The 18,595-nt window shown below is 40.5% G+C and overlaps 1 protein-coding gene across 1 annotated transcript in view; it reads right to left on the reverse strand.

Moving 5' to 3' along the window:
* Positions 1-2,353: 2,353 nt before the first annotated feature.
* Positions 2,354-18,595, reverse strand: part of ttll11 (tubulin tyrosine ligase-like family, member 11) — a 57,374-nt gene continuing 41,132 nt past the window's right edge. Inside the window, exons 7-9 of the mRNA XM_088940556.1 lie at positions 15,427-15,684; positions 14,900-15,006; positions 2,354-3,902 (exon numbers count right to left, since the gene is read on the reverse strand). Of these exons, the coding sequence (XP_088796682.1) occupies positions 3,574-3,902; positions 14,900-15,006; positions 15,427-15,684 (694 nt within the window). The 3' untranslated portion in view covers positions 2,354-3,573. The remainder of the gene's footprint in view (positions 3,903-14,899; positions 15,007-15,426; positions 15,685-18,595) is intronic.

Below are 18,595 nucleotides of genomic sequence, written 5' to 3' on the forward strand. Positions count from 1 at the left end.
GAAATCAACAACATTTCCCTCCAGACACATGTGCAGACAGTAGTGTGGATTTTCAAAGACGTTACTATATTGTTTCGCCTCAGAATAATTACCCACTAACACTCCGAAATAAAAACAAAATCTGCAGGGATGCATTCAGGAGAATAGGCTCCGTCCTGCTTATCTTTCATTCTGAGAGAAGACAGATTTCTTTGCAAAGTTGCAAACGTTGGCTATCATGGGACTACATCAGGGCTTGTTCCCTAATCTCACACCTTACTTGTACATTGTCATAAGGCGGAGAATTCAGACACCAGATCCCAAACACTTTCTGAAATCTGTGAAAAGTTTGACGGACGGCAGTGGCTTCCAGCAAATTCTGCCAGGAGAAAAAAAAAACCTGAATGGCTTGATTGTCATTTGCCAGCCAGTTTAATATCTTCGTTGTGGTACTTCAGCAGCTCGAAATGAGAAGTGAAGCACTGAGGGTATATTAAGCGATGAAGAACTTCACTTCGAAGAAAGGAAAAAAACCAAGGGACCTCCCTCCGTAGCCTGCAAATCAAAGATAAATCCTCGCTGGACTGAGCCAGTGTGAGGATAAATCAAAACATGACAGAAAGTGTTAGCTGTGGGCAGGAGACACAGCACCAGTTGTATGAAAAATGTGACATGCCACGGAGCACAGAGCCACCATTTTTCAGAGGGAGAATGTCTCGAAACACATTGTACTGACAAGAGGAGAAAGAGACACCCTTAAGTTCAACAAGTCTGACATGTGACAGTATCTCAGACGTAGCATTTGTGTCTCTGAATTCATTTGTCCTCTACTTGACTGCAAAAGCCTGACAACAGAACTGGGGGGCTATTTTAAGGGCGCGCAGGCCTACAGGTTACTCTCCCAGAAACACAAAAAAGGGGAAAGATTTGTAAAAGCCAGAAAAACTAATAACATTCAACACTAATACAGACATCAACACTACTGCTCTCCCCTTAGTTCCCACTTTAAGTGAACAAAAACAAACACAAGGACTGTTTACTAACAATATACACCTACTGTATATATTTCCATATACTGTATTAAATACAAAAGGTCACAGGTAGCACTGCTTTGGATTTGACAGAAAAACTGATATTTGAAAGGTCATTCATTAAGAAAAGTGAGGTGCCATGACATTGAATTATCAACAAAGTTCTATTTTCCAATGTGTGGTGAAGCCACGAGGGGCTGAGACTTTGAAGGACGGTACTTTCCCTGTGAGCTCCTACTTTTTTTTTTTAAGCTTTTCCGCCTGCACAGGATGGCAATGCGCAGTTCACAGGTGATTTGACAGGACCCCAGCAATCAGGAGGATCAGCTGCGCATCCTCCTCCAGGCAGGATAAATCGGGCGCCGAGCGAAGAAGGAGACGGTCTTGACAAGGAGGCAAAGCCAAAGAAGAACTCGGTCAGATCTCTCAACCTTCGGGTAGCACAAGCTGAATCTGTTCCAATTCTGAAGTTTTGCTACAAAACCTATTATTTTTCTCCAGCTCAGCTGTAAGGGCAGCATTGTAGCCAATTACAATCTTTCCCCAGGACCAGTTGGAGGGCCACACTGTGGCTATTATTTTCCTCCAGGCTAAAGGACAGCATCATTGCTAACTATTTTCCCTGCAGTTCTATTTTTCCCCAGCACAAGCTGTTATTTTACATTTCAAATCATGTGGGGAGTGTGTCTGTGCTTGGGGCCCACCTGGTACCTTTGGCCCTATTGTGGGCCACCCCACACAACATCACAGTTAACTTAGATTTAGATTCAAATGCAAAAAAAAGGGTAAAAAGAATGAAGAAATATGAACTTTGTTGTTGTGTTCTGTTTAACTTAAACTGTAACACAGGCAAAATAGTAGGTCATATGCGAGTATGGTACTGTAGGACTGTAGGATATACATATAGGGTATTCGCCTAAAATAATGGAGATAAACAACGGAGCAGAAAAATACATTTACAAATTAAGCTGTGAAAGAAGCTATAAGACTATGCTTTTTTCATTTGCATCTGTGGAGACATCACCTTTCAAACATGCAATACACGTCATAGTAATTCTGTTCTCATTGATAATTCAGATACTTTGTCTTTTCCTGTTAAGCGCAGAGGCACAGACTAACAAACAAATACATATGCAAAAATAAAAAGGTGTGAAAATCTAATTTGTTGATTGGATTACGGCTTAATCCAGGTACTGCAGGCATAGCAAAAACAAATCACAATTCATCACATTCATAAGACATCAATATGCAAGACAATGTTTATTATTCATGAACTGTTTTGATGTTTTTTTCTTTAACTGCACCTTAATCCTTATCTGTAATTGGAGCAGAGTGACAAATCATTGCATTGTCTTTAATAGTGTAAAGCACAGATTTTGTTTTCCATACCTGTAATATTATCAGAATTACAAGTTCATAAAGACTTAGCATCATACATTTGTCTATGGAAGTGGTAGCAAATAACAAGAGATCAAAACATTCTAAACGTGCTGTTATTAGGATCAGGTAGAGTGGAAGGTGGGAAGATTTCAAAAGTGCTCTTCAATCATTATCCTTGAAGTGCTAACCTACAGCTTCTCAGCTTTACGGACGGCTAAAACATAAATGATCACTTTCAAAAAACTTTCTGCCAAGTTTAAAATAAATAAAAGAGACACCACTGGAACAAAAGAACGTCAGATATTACACATTTTATGTTGTGTTCATCAGTCATAATTCACCTTGCAATTATTGTAAGAGTCTTGTTCTAAAATGTTTGGCGAACATACAGGTAGTTAATTCTATGGTGAATGTCCACTTCACCAAAGCATCCAGAAATGAATTAAAAAGGCTTGAGAAGATTGTGTTTTACAGCAGAGACACAGCTCCATTCAGGTTAAATTTCAAGCAACACTAGCTGATAATCTTCATTCAACTACTATATCTAAAGTGACTGGTTTGAACCCACTGTGCAAAATAACATTCATGTACAATCTGAAAACACCCCTGGTGCTATTTTTATCTTTTTATACTGTATATCCAGCACTCTTGTGGATAATTGACCAGATTGCGGTGCGGTGTTTTAGAAAAAAAAAAGTTTTCCCTGAAGAAAGTCTGTGCAATTTTACCGGGAAGATAAAAATCTGCAAATGTAAAATCAATAATTTAATCTATAACATGAGTTACAGCACAATTTTTAAAAAAAAGCCTCTTATCATTGGCTTTCAGAGGCTACTGCTGCATTTTCCGAGATACAAATCTGGATTGAATAAGACCTAAATGTATTGCATATCCACATGCTTGGCATGGGGGAGACAGTAAATATAGCGCAGCTCATCTTTTTCTCAGGAAAGTGTTCAGGGACCTCACCAGAGAAAGCAATCGAGACAGACAGGAACACCGTGAAATGACCAGTTCAGTGACTAGGTACAGATTCTGTCTGTCGATTGTGGCTGAACCTTTTTTGGATGAAACTGCTTGAGGAAATCTCGCCAGAAGCATAAACAGCAGCTTGAACGAAAGAAGCTCTGCCTTCGCTGCTGCCATTGAGCCCCAGACCTTGACCAGCCCCTGCTGGTGATATTTAGTTTTCTATACAGTTTCCTTTCAGAGTGGGTCGTAAGGGTTGAAGAAGCCTGTAATCCGCAGATTTACTGGCTGCAGTTGGGCAGTTGAAGTGATGAGGCGCTGGGGCAGACGGCGCTGAATGAATTCCTTCGGGCAGACAGGAAGGTAATGCTGTCCTCCGCTCCGCTGCTCCTCGACTGCACAGCAACCGTTTCTCATCCAGGCTTTCCAGGTGGCAGTCGCACAGGTCGAGCAGAGCAGCCACCTGCTCGTGGAGGGGCGGCGACTTGAATCTCCTCTGCGCCAAGTAGAAGAAGGCTTCCACAAAGGCCTGAAGGCCCATCCCTGCGACAGGAAAAAAAAAGGACTTCATATTCCACCGCTGCTCAGCAAAATAAACATTTCGCCCTGTTTTATTCGCCGAGTAGGAAATCACAATTCAAATTTGACTTGCTTGCTGGAAAAGGGCTAATTGCAAATCCTACCGCCAAGCACTCCTGAGCATGAACTCCAAAGGCAAGAATACCTGATGTCTGTTACAGTCCCTCTAAGCAAAACAGCAAGTGAAAAAGGACCAAGCTGTACGAATGAGGTTATGCTTACTGGCTCCCAACAAGATTTCATTGTCACCTTACATTTAGGATACCAACTGACAGTAGGTAGTAAATAGGCTTCAGTAGTATGTCCGGAGTTCTACAGCTTGACTCAACCTGCATGGTCTACCTCGAAATGTAAAGGTGATTTTAAGGATCTCCAATTTACAGGAAAAGAGCACTAAATGATCTAGCTCTAGGATTTTTTAATTGGATAGGCCAACACATAATGTGCTGATTCAGTTCTTCATATTCTACAATGGATAATCAAGCTTTCCCTACTGTAGGAGTCACTGACCAAATGCATCAGAGACTGGCTGTGGCTGTGGACCAGTTTTAAAAATGAATAATAAACATTTTTCTTTACTATAGCTCAATGTAGAACGTTGTTTTTTTTCTGTTTTTAATGATTAGTATTGTTTAGAGTCTTTTTAAGAAGCACTTATGAATTAAATGCATTACATTATCAATAATAGGAGACATTGCCAAACAGAGTAGAGGACAGTGTTTCATGGATGGCAGCAAGCACTGCAGGCTCCCAGCTGTTCCCTTTTGCTGCTGTTCTGCAGAAAGCCAAGAAAAGCCTGACTGATTAATGCCCAACCAACTTCACCAGACCTGGTCACAACTGGCTAATAACATTGCCAAGCCTCAGACCAGCATGGACCATCTGCCCTTTAAGCAAGCATCTTTAATGCTTAGGGAATGCAGGAGTGTAATAATGAATTTTAATGTCACTAAATATTGAAGCGGTCAGCTAAACATTAAAAATTAACCACAGACATTAAGTATACCTACTAACAGATAAAGAAATGTACAATAGTGATTGTTTTCTTTCAAGCAAAAGGCAGCTGTTACTGTAGCTCACAATGGGTGTGCTTATACCCTTATGCTGAGTACCTACGGAATACCACAGCTGCCAAACAGACTCTGCCACTTCATCCTGGCCGTTCTTCTTCTGCCATTTCTATGTGAGAATGGCATCCCATTTGCAGTTTCTGCCTTACTGCTGCCCTGACAGTTCCACAGAGAACAGGGAAACTATTTTTTTTCCTTTTTCATTTTTCACAAGATTCATTCCCCACATGTATTTACTCGACTCTTCTCCTCCCCTAACCGACAGCAACACACACTTTCCCCCCCTATGAAAGAAAAAGCAGCCTTCAGACAATAGTTACTGCAAGTCTTCAGATCTCAGAGGTAGTGCTCCTGTTTCCAGGATCTGCTTGTGTAATATGTAGGTACAGTAGTTAAAATTTACTCTATCAGTTCTATTTCTTGGTGCCCAAGATGGGCTTCTGTCTCCCCCAAATAACTCATATAAGGGATTTCCAAATACTCAACCAGCATAAAGTCATGCAGTCTTGGTAGGATGGGAGCTGGTTGTGTCCATGGGTATCTAGGCTGTTTAGAGTCTTACTTTCCTATTTTACAGAGAGCTGTAGTACAGGCTTGTCATTGTACTATAATGTACAATGTACAGGCTTGTCATTGCATTCTGCAACCCATAATCCAGGCTTAGTACTCCAAATATTTTCAAAATCCATGGAGGCAGGCCTCATCTATTTGGATAACTGACTCCTTCTGAATTCCTCTTATACCAAAGTTGGGCACAGGTGGCAAGACTACAGGAGAATTCTGCCAACATGAAGCAATAACAACATTATTTTACTGAGGACCAATGAGTCTGCACAAACTCTCAAATGAATCTATCAATGTTTGAAAGGGTGAGAGAGTTTGGGAGTGTGTGCTAATACATACGTGGCTTAGTTTTATTCATATTCTTTTTGATAAACTTGCCGGCACTGTATATCAAAACACAGATATATACATATACAGCATATGTGCACTTTTTTAATCAACACCAGTGTGATTTGAAAAGCAAGTGTCTGACTAGGTTTTTATGAAGTGTCGTAGTACATAACAAAATGCAATCCCAAATGGATTAAGAAAAATGAAACACATCTCAGTGGTGATTATGAAAGGATAAAATCAAATTGCCTTCACATTGCACCACATTGGTGAAGTGTCAAGTTTCCTTTTATAAAATTCCAATTATAAACTTTTTCTTATTGTTAAGTAGCTTTCCAATGAATTTTAAGTCTCCAGTTCTTGTGTAATAAAACATTACTTTATAATTAACTCAGATCAGGCTATCTAATATGGCAAGAGTATGTCAGAGGCTTTAACTTGGATAATGCCACATAAAGCAACATAAAGCAACTTTTTTTTATGACACTGCAGCCTGACAGAACTCATCCCATCTCATTTTCCCAGTGGACCATGCCTGGTACACCTCCAGCAGGAGGCACCCTGACCAGATGCCTGAACCACCTCAACTGGCTCCCCTCGATTCAGAGGAGCAGTGATTCTACACCAAAGGCCTCCCCGGTCTCCTCATCCAGTCAAAGAGAGTAAACCCAGCAGCCTTATGGAGAAACCTCAATTCGTCTGCTTGTATCCCCAATCTCATTCTTTCAGTCTAGGAACAAGTAATAGGTTTATTCCATGCTGAAAAGAGAAGAAAGAAAACACAACGTTTCGACCGTGGAGCCTTCTTCAGGTGTGCTGACGCAGCTACCCATCTGAAATTCTTTCAATCTATGCCCCAAGCTCTCTATGGGCGAGGATGGGGACGCAGATCGAGTGGAAAACTGAGAACTTCGTCCGAAAACTCAGCTTCCGCTTCTCCGCCAGGCTTCGGTACAGTGTGCACATTACTGCAGCCACTGCACCAATCTGCCGGTCAACCTCTGATCGCCTTGACCCTCCCTCACAAACTAGAGCCCAGGGTCCTCCACTTGGGACAGCTGCACTCCCCTTGCCTGGAGGGAGCAATCCAACTGTACTACAGAATAATACTGCCATCATGCCTTTTTATAATTCACTAGATCAATTTAGTTACTGCTTTCTTTTTGCCCTGTGTGTCTCTCTAATTCCACATTCCCTGAACAGGGCAGAGAAGAGACGCTGAGGTCACTTCATACAAGGATGGGGAAAATCAGGATAGAAGACCAGACTGAAGTGTGAGTAATCCTCAACATTCATGTCTTTGGGAGGAGGAGGGAAACTGCAAAACCCAGTAAAAACCTGCGCGAACGCAGAGAGAACATTTACACTACAGACATACTCTGGCTGGAATGGAAGCCAGGACACTGGGAATGTGAGGCAGGCTTAGCGTTCCTAATCACCATGCTTTCATGCTGCTTTTTCTGTCGCAGTGCAGAAAAAAAATACGGATCAACCACATACTTTAATTTACCTGGAGGTGAATTTTACATACAATAACATGTACTGTGTGATTACAGCAAGACCAAGCAGGATTTAAAAAAAAAAACGAATGGCACACAGCTAAGTACCTGGGGGAAAACCTTTAAGAAAAAGGAAGAAATTGACTTGGCAGAGCAATGCTGAAAACCTGAAAATGAATTCTCTGACGGCAATCAGGTTTGATCTCGTTAATTAAAAGCAAAAAAGACCAAAAAACAGCTTGAAATCACATGATGCTAGAAAGGTACTGTCATAAGTATCCGTCTAAAATAAATACAAATCCAAGGGATACTTTGCTGGCAGGAACTGCAGAGATCTGAGGATTTATCTACAGACAGCAGCTGTGGCTGCACAAAATCATGCTGTTAGTCACGGCTGGCTGGAAAGAATACAATCGCTACAGCTCAACTGAGTGACTCATCCAAGCTCGGATCGAAATTTAAAACAAACTGATAGCTGACCGACAGATGAAAAATGACACAGAAGTTTGACCTTTGGGGTTGACAGGTGGTACTACTTGTGTCAAGGTGACAAAGTTTCTATTTTCTAATTAACGCTTGGCTGCGATTAATCAAACGTGAACAGCCTACTCAAAAGCAGAAAAGTAATATAAGCGTAAAACAGTTTGGCCCTGCAATTTTAAATGGTATGTAAATTTAAAAAATGATAAGCACAGACCATTAAAACGGTATCCTTAGGTCTGTTCTTCTAAAGTATTAGAAAATACCAGAACTTCTTACTCTTCCAGTCAGAAAACAGGTTCCTAATGTAAATGACAGATCTTCATATTAAAATAATAACCTAATTATTAAATGGACATGAAAATTGGGGTTTCAAAGCCCACCTCTTGTTCTTGCCATGGATCTTTTGGGCAGCAAGTAAGGTAGGGTCAGTTTTGACAGGGTGAAACACAGAAGGATCCCTTCAGTCTCTGAGCCACTTCTGTTACAGTGAATGCCTATTCGAATCCCATATCGGCCCATTTTGGGTTCACTGCAGGGGATAGCCAATGAATGAATGCTGAAAACACACTGTGAGGTTCAGAAGATTTTCACAGTGGCGAGAACTACTAACACAAGGAATGGCCAATGAATGAATGAGTATTAAAAACAACTGGAGATAAAAACTGAATATGTGCAACCTAGCCTAGTCTGTTCTAAACAAGCTCCCCTGAAACCGGAAAAGAAATGCTCAAATATACCAAAATAGCAAAGATTAAAATAGTGGACATACAGTAGCTCTCCCGGACGTCTGAAGAGAAACTAAAGCAAATGGGCGTGAAGATTTTCTTTTATTGTGCTTTGGAATAATAAGCCATTTGCCACTGAAGAATCTTAAAAAAAAACATGTCATAAATAGATGTTAAAAAATTGATTGCCTAGCTATGTATTGGTTACCTTCTTGCCCATTATATACATTTCTTCAAGATAAGAAAAAAATGACAGAAGAAACTTTGGAAAAGGAGCTCCAGCCACAAACAAATCAAACATGTTTATTTTTGCTTCCTGTGTAATTGCCTACCCAATATTTATTCATGAGGTGGGGCCAATTAGCAGCAATTTAGAAAATACAGAAAATATAGCCAAAGACAAATAAATGGCACGCAAATATTGTTTGTGATGACGGGTGATCAAAACGAGAAAACGAGGAAGCTCTAGTTGGAAATTCAGCAGACTGGTACCCTGGGGATAAGATGCTGGCTGGGGTTTGCACTTCTACCACACAGTTATAGAATATGCATGTAATTCTATTCCCATAAATGCTCCAACTATGACAGATATTTAAATTTTTAAAGCCCGTTAGATATCATATTTTCTACATTCCCGTTCTGGGACTCATTGAAGCAGAATATGACCTTGACATACATTGATTTTTTCCAATCGCTAAATTACACAACTTCTGTAGACATTGTACAAAATCCCTTCGTTTCCAGAAGAGATTTTACACACAAAAAAACTTTGGAAAAAATCTTGCATTAAAAGTGAAGTCAGGAGTGAGAAGTAAAATGAATCTTTTTAAAGCTGCTGTAGATGGAAACTAAAGATCTGGTATAAAAAGGCATTTCTTCTGATGGTATAGAATGTAAAATGTGATGGGAATGAATGAATTCTCAATCCAGAATACCTGATGGTTTTGGGGATATGGATAACTGTGTAGTAACTGGCACATTAATGAATTTACAGTACTGACTGAATTTTAAAATGGTTAGGCTTGTATTACATATCCGATGTGAAACATGTTTAGTTGCAGTGTTTTTGTCAGTATTTACTGTTTAAACTATATTATATACAGTATCTTAAGCAGACAAGGGTCTGATTTGTATTTTTAGTCTTCTTATGTAAGATTTCTTAACATCTCATAATATGTCTGCTTTATCTTACACTTTATGTAACCTGTCTAACTGCTGAAAACGTTGTGATGAATAGGTAAGATAAGATCACTTTATTGGCCATATAAAATTTCGTGTATCAGGAATTTGTCTTTGAGACACACAGACAGGGAGAGAAGCCTGGAGTCAGAGTGCAGACAGACTATTCTGCATGATATGATAAGAGCATACAGTACACTTCATTTTGCATTAGCACACATACAGTACAACATACGGCTACATAAAGTAAAAGTTATATTAATAAAAATAATAAAGTATTATTCATTTGCTGAAAAGCAGTAGATGAGACTGGTACCTCAGTGTTTTTAATGGAAAGCTTAAGATTGTAATCAGCATTAATATAAATTATTAGAAGAACAATATTTTTTAAGTGTTACAATATACATGACAGTTATAACAGAAATCATTTTTTTTTATTTTTCACACTGAGCTTGGATTTTGTATTTGGCAATTTCCTCAAACAAGATTAAGTGACACCATTCTACCTTACCACAAATTCTGTAACCTGGTCCTTCTTGCTTAGAAGCTGTTAAAACAATTTCTGTGAATAGTAATAGCAGATTCCAAATTCATCTTTATTTCATTCATGATCAGCAAACTTTGACATCTGATGGTATTTTAACACATGCATTCTATGTACACTATAAATGTGTGAAATTAATCATGTAAACAAAATTAAGAAGCATACAGATTTTTTACAAGAAAGGGATGGCATAAAAAGTGCATTCTAAATTTGAAGGAAAACAGTACACAATGCATTCAAGATCCTGAAACAATACAATGACCTCATCTAATGGTGCTGTAAGAGAATCAGACTGGGTTTTAAAAAAAATCTGCCTCTCTTAAAATGGGAATGAATTAGTAAATGCATGTACAGGTATAATGCCAATACTCCACTGTCAAATGACTGGTTAGTTTTGATTGGTTTTGCAATCACCTTGTAAAAGGGATTGGAATCAGACTGCAGCTTTAAGGGGTACTGCTGATTGATATTGTCAGAACATTTTGCAGATCAATTCTGTGCCCTGCAATTAGCAATTAAAGGCAATGCAATGGAGAGGGACATGTTCATTCAGCAGGTTTGAGGATAATCTACAATGACATCGGTTTACTGAAGAATTACCTACCTTGTCCCTTCATTTTCATCAGATTTGGAAAGAGAATACATTTGAGGTTGGGGATAAAATTAAAGTAGTTCTGACTTTGGTTTTCTTTAACAGACTACATCACATGCTAGGACCTCCATCATTAATAACAGAATTTCTTCCATACATCAATTTCTGATTTTTCATAAGCCTCATTTCACTCCCAAAAAAACACTTAAGACAAATGAATTCCGTTGTACGTTTCAACTGCAGTATCTTTACAATGCTATTGGTAGATTAGCAATTTTTTAAATGCTATGATGTGGCTTTGAGGGGCACAGTTTTGAAGGTGTTTAGGACTTAGCTGACATTGGTGTCAGAGTATACAATTCAGTAAGCTTTAATTAATGCAATTCAACTGCAAGAATGTTTAGCTTCTGCTGCCCTGAGCAGAACTGTCTTCATTTGTATTGGCCTGGCCATTGCTTTCTCAGCATCCTCCTGAATTTTCATCAGCTCTCCCTTCTTTGAAATTGCTTCCTCCTCCTGTCAGGTTCTCAACCCTTGACCTTCCCACCCTGATCTACAAACATGTTCATATTCCAGTGACATCTGTGATGACAACAGCTTGCACGTGTTTCAGGATCTGAGGCTGATTTACCCCCTCCCTTGATTTGGATGCTTCTGAGTCTCTGCTCAGACTGGCAAGGTTGCACACAGTTTTACTCTCTCAAACTGCCGCTGATCTAACAGTTTTAACAGTTGCTGCACAGCCCTTAGTCTCTTCGTGACCTTCTTTTATGGTCTATGAACAGCCGCCTCCCAGTTTTTTTCTATACGGGAACTACAGTAGATGCAAGTCCGGATTGAGATGCAGTCTGGAACAGCAAGTTCTCTTCCACTAAAAAACCTATGGCAACAATTAATCTGTTTTGAATGTGAATAAAGAATGTAAATAACAGTATATCAGCAGGTCTAGATGCTCTGATGCAGAGAGGTGGCACTGTGGCTAAGGATCTGCGCCTGTGGATGGAAGGTTGCCGGTTCAAGTCCTACTCTGTTGGGCCCCTGAGCAAGGCCCTTAACCCCAACTGCTCCAGGGCTGCCATATAAATGGCTGACCCTGCTCTCTGTCCCCAAGCGTCTCTTTCCCTGTCTGTGTGCCTGTGTGTCTCATGGAGAGCAAGGTGGGGTTTGCGAAAAGTAAAATTCCTAATGCAAGAAATTGTATGTGGCTAATAAAGTGATCTTATCTTATCCTGCAGAAGCACCCGGGGTGTATCGTACCAGCCTATACATGTCAGGAGTGGCCTGTGATAGGGCGCTTTGGGTGTTTGATCTTTCGGAGGTGACTGGCGTTACTGTGCACTTGACTGGTTCCTTCTCCGTGACAATTCCCAAGTTACTATTGATCTTTTAGATTGGGTGTTGACTGAAACACCCTTAAATTACACTTAACTGCATTCATTTGTAGATCTGCGTATGGAATGAACTCCTGCGAGATGATTACAAGTGGCTAGCTCAAAAACTGACAGGATGGCTAACTTTCTTTTCTCGCATCTTCTTGTGATTGTCTTCCATTTTGGACTTTTCATGGCTTTCCGATTCCATGGCTCCCTTGATTTCTATTCCTGGTTTTCTTTATTTTGTTTTACAGGGCTTTTTATGCATTATAAGGACCGTTGTGTAGTGGGTAAGCCTTTGGACTTACGACACGACTGACAAGGCATGGGTTCAAGTCCCTGCTGCAGACACTGCTGTTGTACCTCGAGTGAGGTACTGTACTCCAATTGCTCCTGTCTGTTCTGCTGTATAAGTGAAGTCCAGAATTGCTGGGAAGTAATCCCTGTGATAGTAGGGGTGTTCCATCGTGTTCTTTTAACATTAAAGAAACCAGGATGAGCCCAAAGAGCCACTGTGGCTCTGGTATGGACTTTACCCTTAATTATATTATGATATAATGCGTAACAAAAACAATATTAATAAAACAAACCTAGAGATGGACCATATAGAGCAGAAGGAGTATAACATGGGCATTTTTCTGTTTGCGTTTTGGAAATATCCCTGCTTATTTCAAAGGTTTCCTTTGGAGAGAATTTATCCGCGAGACCAAGAAACTCCTTTATAAACTGAAAATACTACACCAGAACATAGTGTCCTTTCCTTAACCTTTGAGCGCTGAAGGCTCTTCAATGAGAAGAAAACTAACTAATTGAAACTGGTGTCAATGTGCCAAACCAATACACACTTCTCAAGTTATGTGAAAGGGCACATAAATGCTTTTATAATAAATGTCTGATCTGCCAACAGGGGACCCCATTTTTCTTATAAAACAGCCTTTAAAAAAAGTCCTGCATCAAATCTTCAAAAACATATTACTTTAAGGATTGAATTTATTATTTTTTTAGATGTGTGTGAATTTAGTGCCAGGAGGTGAAGATCAATAACATTAGAAACTAAAACCATTTATCTTGGCCACACACGGCATATAGTGCTAAGGTGTGTTACAAGTGGGTTTCTTCTTCCATGTTATAAAAACCGTTGCTCTCAGCTCAATCTGAAAGAAATCACCTAATAAGTGCACTAAATAACAATTAAGCTTCTATCCTTGTGTTATTTTGTCTGAGAAAAGAGCACAATTTAAGCATGGCCTAAACTTCATATACTTGCATTCAGTCCCACCAGCAGGAGTTTTTGAAAAAACATTTTAAAGGAGCTGATGAAAATATATACTCAATAGATAGCATCTATTTAAGTTATTTTGCCACTACTATCAGTTGTATGTGGAAGACTGTGCACTCTGGAGTAATACAATTTGGCTCACATACTTGGAGATTATGGGGAACACAATGACAGAAGAGGCCCAGGGACACTGCATTAGCTGAATGTGACCAGTTTTGTCCATTACCACTAGAATCAGTCGTGCTTTTCCAGCTCAGAACCATCACTTACAACAATCTGTCTAATGAAATTGTGAATGAATTGTGCCTCACATAACAGGTTACAGTACATACAATATGTTCTGCCAAAAAATTCTGCATTGTGCCACTTCATAGGTAAATAATCAGCAATATTAACTTGCCAAGCTGCTTCAGTGATTCCAAAACAAGGGAACACAGAACAGTCCACCTGTTTTCAGCGTTGTGTTTAATTACCACCTGCAGTGACCTATCAATTATTGGCAGACATTTCAGATTTCCTAGGAAGTTAATTTAAAACCAAGCCTCTTTCACAAGAATCCGTTTTTTTTTCCTCAACAATTTGCTTGCAAGTTCTCACCCAGTACTATCAGATTGGTTACCATTTTAATTAAAGGTCACTGTAATATTACAGGTTTCATGGTAGGAAAGCAAAGAAATAAATCTCCCTAGCTAAAAGAAAAATACATTTTACTACTTTAAATGGTTCCAGAAACATTTCTGTTAGTTAAATGTGATAGCTGCTAATCTACCTACTAGATTTAGTATTTATATAATACAGCACTGGGCGGCACAGTGGAGCAGTGTTTAGCATTGCTGCCTCACAGTGCTGGAACCCTGGGTTCAATTCTGGACCTGGGGTTCGATCTGTGTGGGATTTGTACAGTATGCTCTCCCCGTGTTTGTCTGAGTTTTTGCTGGGAGCTCCGGTTTCTACCCACAGTCCAAAGACAACGTGGTAGGTTGATTGACCATGGTATGAGTGTGTGTGTGTGTTTGTGTCTGTGTGTGCCCTGTGATGGACTGGCATCCCATCCTGGGTGTATCCTGCCTTTCTTCATTTGCTCGCGGGGATAAGTTCCAGCTCCCCAGCCACCCTAAACTGGATGAAGCGGGTAGAAAATGGATGGATAATACAGCTCTAGCAAGGCAATACGTTGTAACTGAAGTGGCTGTCCAGTTAAAATCAAATACAAGACAGAAACAAAAAAGACTAAGAAGTCATGTTATACACATAATAGTACCTAAAAAGAGATAATTATACAGAAACCAAACACAGCATGCTTGTCTGAGCTTTTGCCAGTACCTGATTCTTTCTGATCTGATCCCATGCCATTCCATCTTCTAGTAATATCAATGTAGAGAATATCCACAGATGCCATGGAGAAGTTGCTGTTGCTAAGCTTACAGTTTCTGAAAGACATAAAATAATTATGCAAGACAGTGAACTTAAATTGGCTGTGAATGAGAGGGAGCTTTTTATGAAAGGGTCTTTTTTGACTGACTGTTTTTCATATGTACACCATTCAGGATCCAATTGGCAACCAGCAAGTCTAAAATTCAAACTCTTAAGTACATACTGCAGAAAAAAAACAGCAACAAAATTTGCCTCTACGTGAAGCTAAACTTAAGATTTATACTCCATTATTTCACACGAGTATTTAATTGTACATCTTTTTAAAATAATGTTTTTATTTCCATTCCCATAAGTACCAGTTGCTCCACATGCATATCCACGATACTTCTAAATTCAGCCATATCAAACAGTGCTGCTGTTGCATGTCTCTAGTTTGTGTAGACTAGAAGCTACACAATACACAGTCAAGCCCATACCTGATAAATGTTCGAAATCCAGTAGGGCCAAGCCTCATTGTCCCCTTCACTCCCAGGAACCTCATGAACAGCGTGGCGATGCGCTCAACGGTGCGCAGGTAGTTAAACTGCTTGGTGTATTTGGGGAAGACTTGTTTCAGGCAGAGGGAGGGAAGATTATTCTCCACTTTTACTCCGCTGTCCTGTTCAGCTTTGTCTGGGGAAACCGTATCCAATATATCTTCCTGCAACTCTGACCCATTGCCTGGCGTGTGTGATCTATAATGAGAAAACATGAAGATGTCATGGGTTCTCCTTGAAATGACAAATTAAGGATTCATGAGACTGATAAAGTATTATTATACTTAAACATCAGATATTTACCATTATAAAATGCCACCGATGGGGAAGGCTGCCTTCCTGCGAGCTCCCATTCGTTTCTGTTTATTTCATGTTGTTTTTTGTACTGCTAACTGCACATGCTGTGGTTAGATATGACCGACAAACACTTACGGACATAAGACATAAGATCGACTATTGGCACTGTTAAAATTTACACCAAATATTAACTGTCGACTGTGGCGTCTTACCTTTACCTGAAAGAAGACGGTGTCATAGGAAGAGGGGTAAACGAGCGGTTAGATCGTTCTGGTTAGATTGAGGCAGTGCAGCAATCGTCCCCTGCTCCTGAGTATACTTCTTACTAATGTCCAGTCACTGGACAATAAGCTGGATGAACTGAGAGGAAGGCTTGCTTTCCAATGGGACATCAAGACATTATCGAAACCTGGCTTGACCCGTCTATTCGGACTCTGCTATCCTCCCAGGAGGATTTTCTATTCACTGCTAGCACAGATCAACGGATTCGGGTAATAGCAAGGGCGGCGGGGCATGCTTCATGGTAAACAACTCCTGGTGCACAGACGTGGAGATTATTTCAGAGTCATGCTCTCCGCACCTTGAACACATGACAATAAAATGTCGCCCTCTCTATCTACCGAGGGAATTCACATTGGTAGTTCTCACAGCGGTGCATATTCAGCCACAGACCAATACAACAAGGGCAATGGATGAATTTCACGGACACCTAAACAGATATGAGAATACACACCCTGAGATGGCATTCATTATCGCGGGTGATTTTAACGGCGCAAACTTGAAGAGAACAATGCCTAATCTACATCGACATATCAACTGCCCGATGCGCGGAACAAACACATTGGATAAGGTTTACACTCCCTTCCGGGATGGTTACAAAACCCTCCCCCAACCTCCTTTCGGCAAAACTGATCACACCTCCATTCTGCTACTTCCCGTTTACAAGCAGAAGCTTAAGCCGGAGAGGCCAGTGTTAAGAACAATTCAGCGCTGCTCGGATGAATCGGATTTTATATTAAGTCACTGTTTTGCTACCACTGACTGGCAGATCTTCTGTAAAGCTGCCGGAAATCATATCAATCTGTATGCGGATTATGTTACTGGCTACATCAATAAATGCATTGAAGACGTGGTCCCCAGGATTACTGTTCGCACATACCCTAATCAAAAATCGTGGGTAAATGGCAAAATACGCGCTAAGGCTAAAACTAGGACACTTTTTTCAATTCTGACGACATGGATAGATATAAAAAATCCAAATACGACCTCAGAAAAGTCAAATACAACTTTAAAAGCTAAATACAACTATAGAGTTAAATTAGAATCATATTATCACGACTGCAACACCCGGAACATGTGGAGTGGAATTATGCATCATTACTGACTACAAAGTGCAACTCAGCTATATCACACAACAGTCTGCCTTTCTTCCTGATGAGCTAGATTCATTCTATGCTCAGTTTGAGGTCAATAACACAGATCCAGCCAGGAGGATCCCAGTAATCCAGGGTGAACACCCACTGATGATATCCAGAGCAGATGTGTGTAAAGTTTTTAAAAAGACTAATTTACAGAAGTCTCCTGGCCCTGATGCTATCCCTGGCCGTTTTTGAAGTCATGTGCCGACCAGATGACAGATGTCTTCTCAGACATATTCAATCTTTCTCTTGCTCAGTCTATAGTTCCTTCCTGCTTTAACACCATAGTGCCCTCAAAGCTTGTCATCAAACTCCAGGACCTGGGACTGAACAGCTCCCTCTGTAATTGGATCCTGGACTTCCTGACAGGATGTCCACAGGTCGTGAGGGTGGGCACCAACATATCCTCTACACTGTCTCTAAACACTGGAGCCCCCCAAGGCTGTGAACTGAGCCCTGTCCTCTACTTCCTATTTACCCATGATTGTGTCACCAGGCATAACTCAAACTCCATCATTAAGTTTGCGGACGTTACAACGGTCATCGGACTGATCAAAGAAGGTGAGGAGGCTGCATACAGGGAGGAGGTTGAAACCCTGGCAGCATGGTGCCAGGATAACAACCTCTCTCTGAACATCAGTAAGACTAAGGAGATGATTGTGGATTAAAGGAAACATCAGGGAGGAGGTCACACACCTATCTACATCAACGGGCCTGCAGTGGAGAGGGTCAGCAGTTTTAAGCTCCTGGGAGTTAACATCACAGAGGACTTAATCTGGTCTCACCATACGAACATCATGGTCAAAACAGCACAGCAGCGCCTATTCTATCTCCGCAGACTAAAGAAGTTTGGCATGCCATAACATAACCAGACCAACTTCTACAGGTGCACTACTGAGAGTATCCTGACTGGCTTCATCACTGCCTGGTATGGGAACTGCTCCGCCCTGGATTGCAAAGTACTGCAGAAGGTGGTGAAGTCAGCGTAGCTCATTACTGGCTGTGAGCTACCAAACATCCAGGATATCTACTCAGCTAGATGTCTTAAGAAGGCCAGGTCTATTCTCAAGGACCCCAGTCATCCCTGTCACAAACTGTTTTCTCTCCTACCGGCCGGTAAACGGTATCGAAGCATTCAGTCAAAGACCAATTGACTACGGTACAGCTTCTACCTCCAGGCAATAAGACTGCTAAACAGCCAACCTGAAGCTCTTTCTGCAACCACCCTAATGGTCTTTGTTAAATAGTCAGGTTACAGTACATTGACATACAGTTTTCCATTGTATTTGGCACACTGCATATTGCACTATTTGGACATAATTTCTGTATACACCCTGGATATGTAGCAGTTCTAATTTATATTTAATTTTTATTGCACTATTATTATGTAACCT

Source organism: Atractosteus spatula, chromosome 23, assembly GCF_055471065.1.
Source record: "Atractosteus spatula isolate fAtrSpa1 chromosome 23, fAtrSpa1.hap1, whole genome shotgun sequence".
Classification (NCBI taxonomy): Eukaryota; Metazoa; Chordata; class Actinopteri; order Semionotiformes; family Lepisosteidae; genus Atractosteus; species Atractosteus spatula.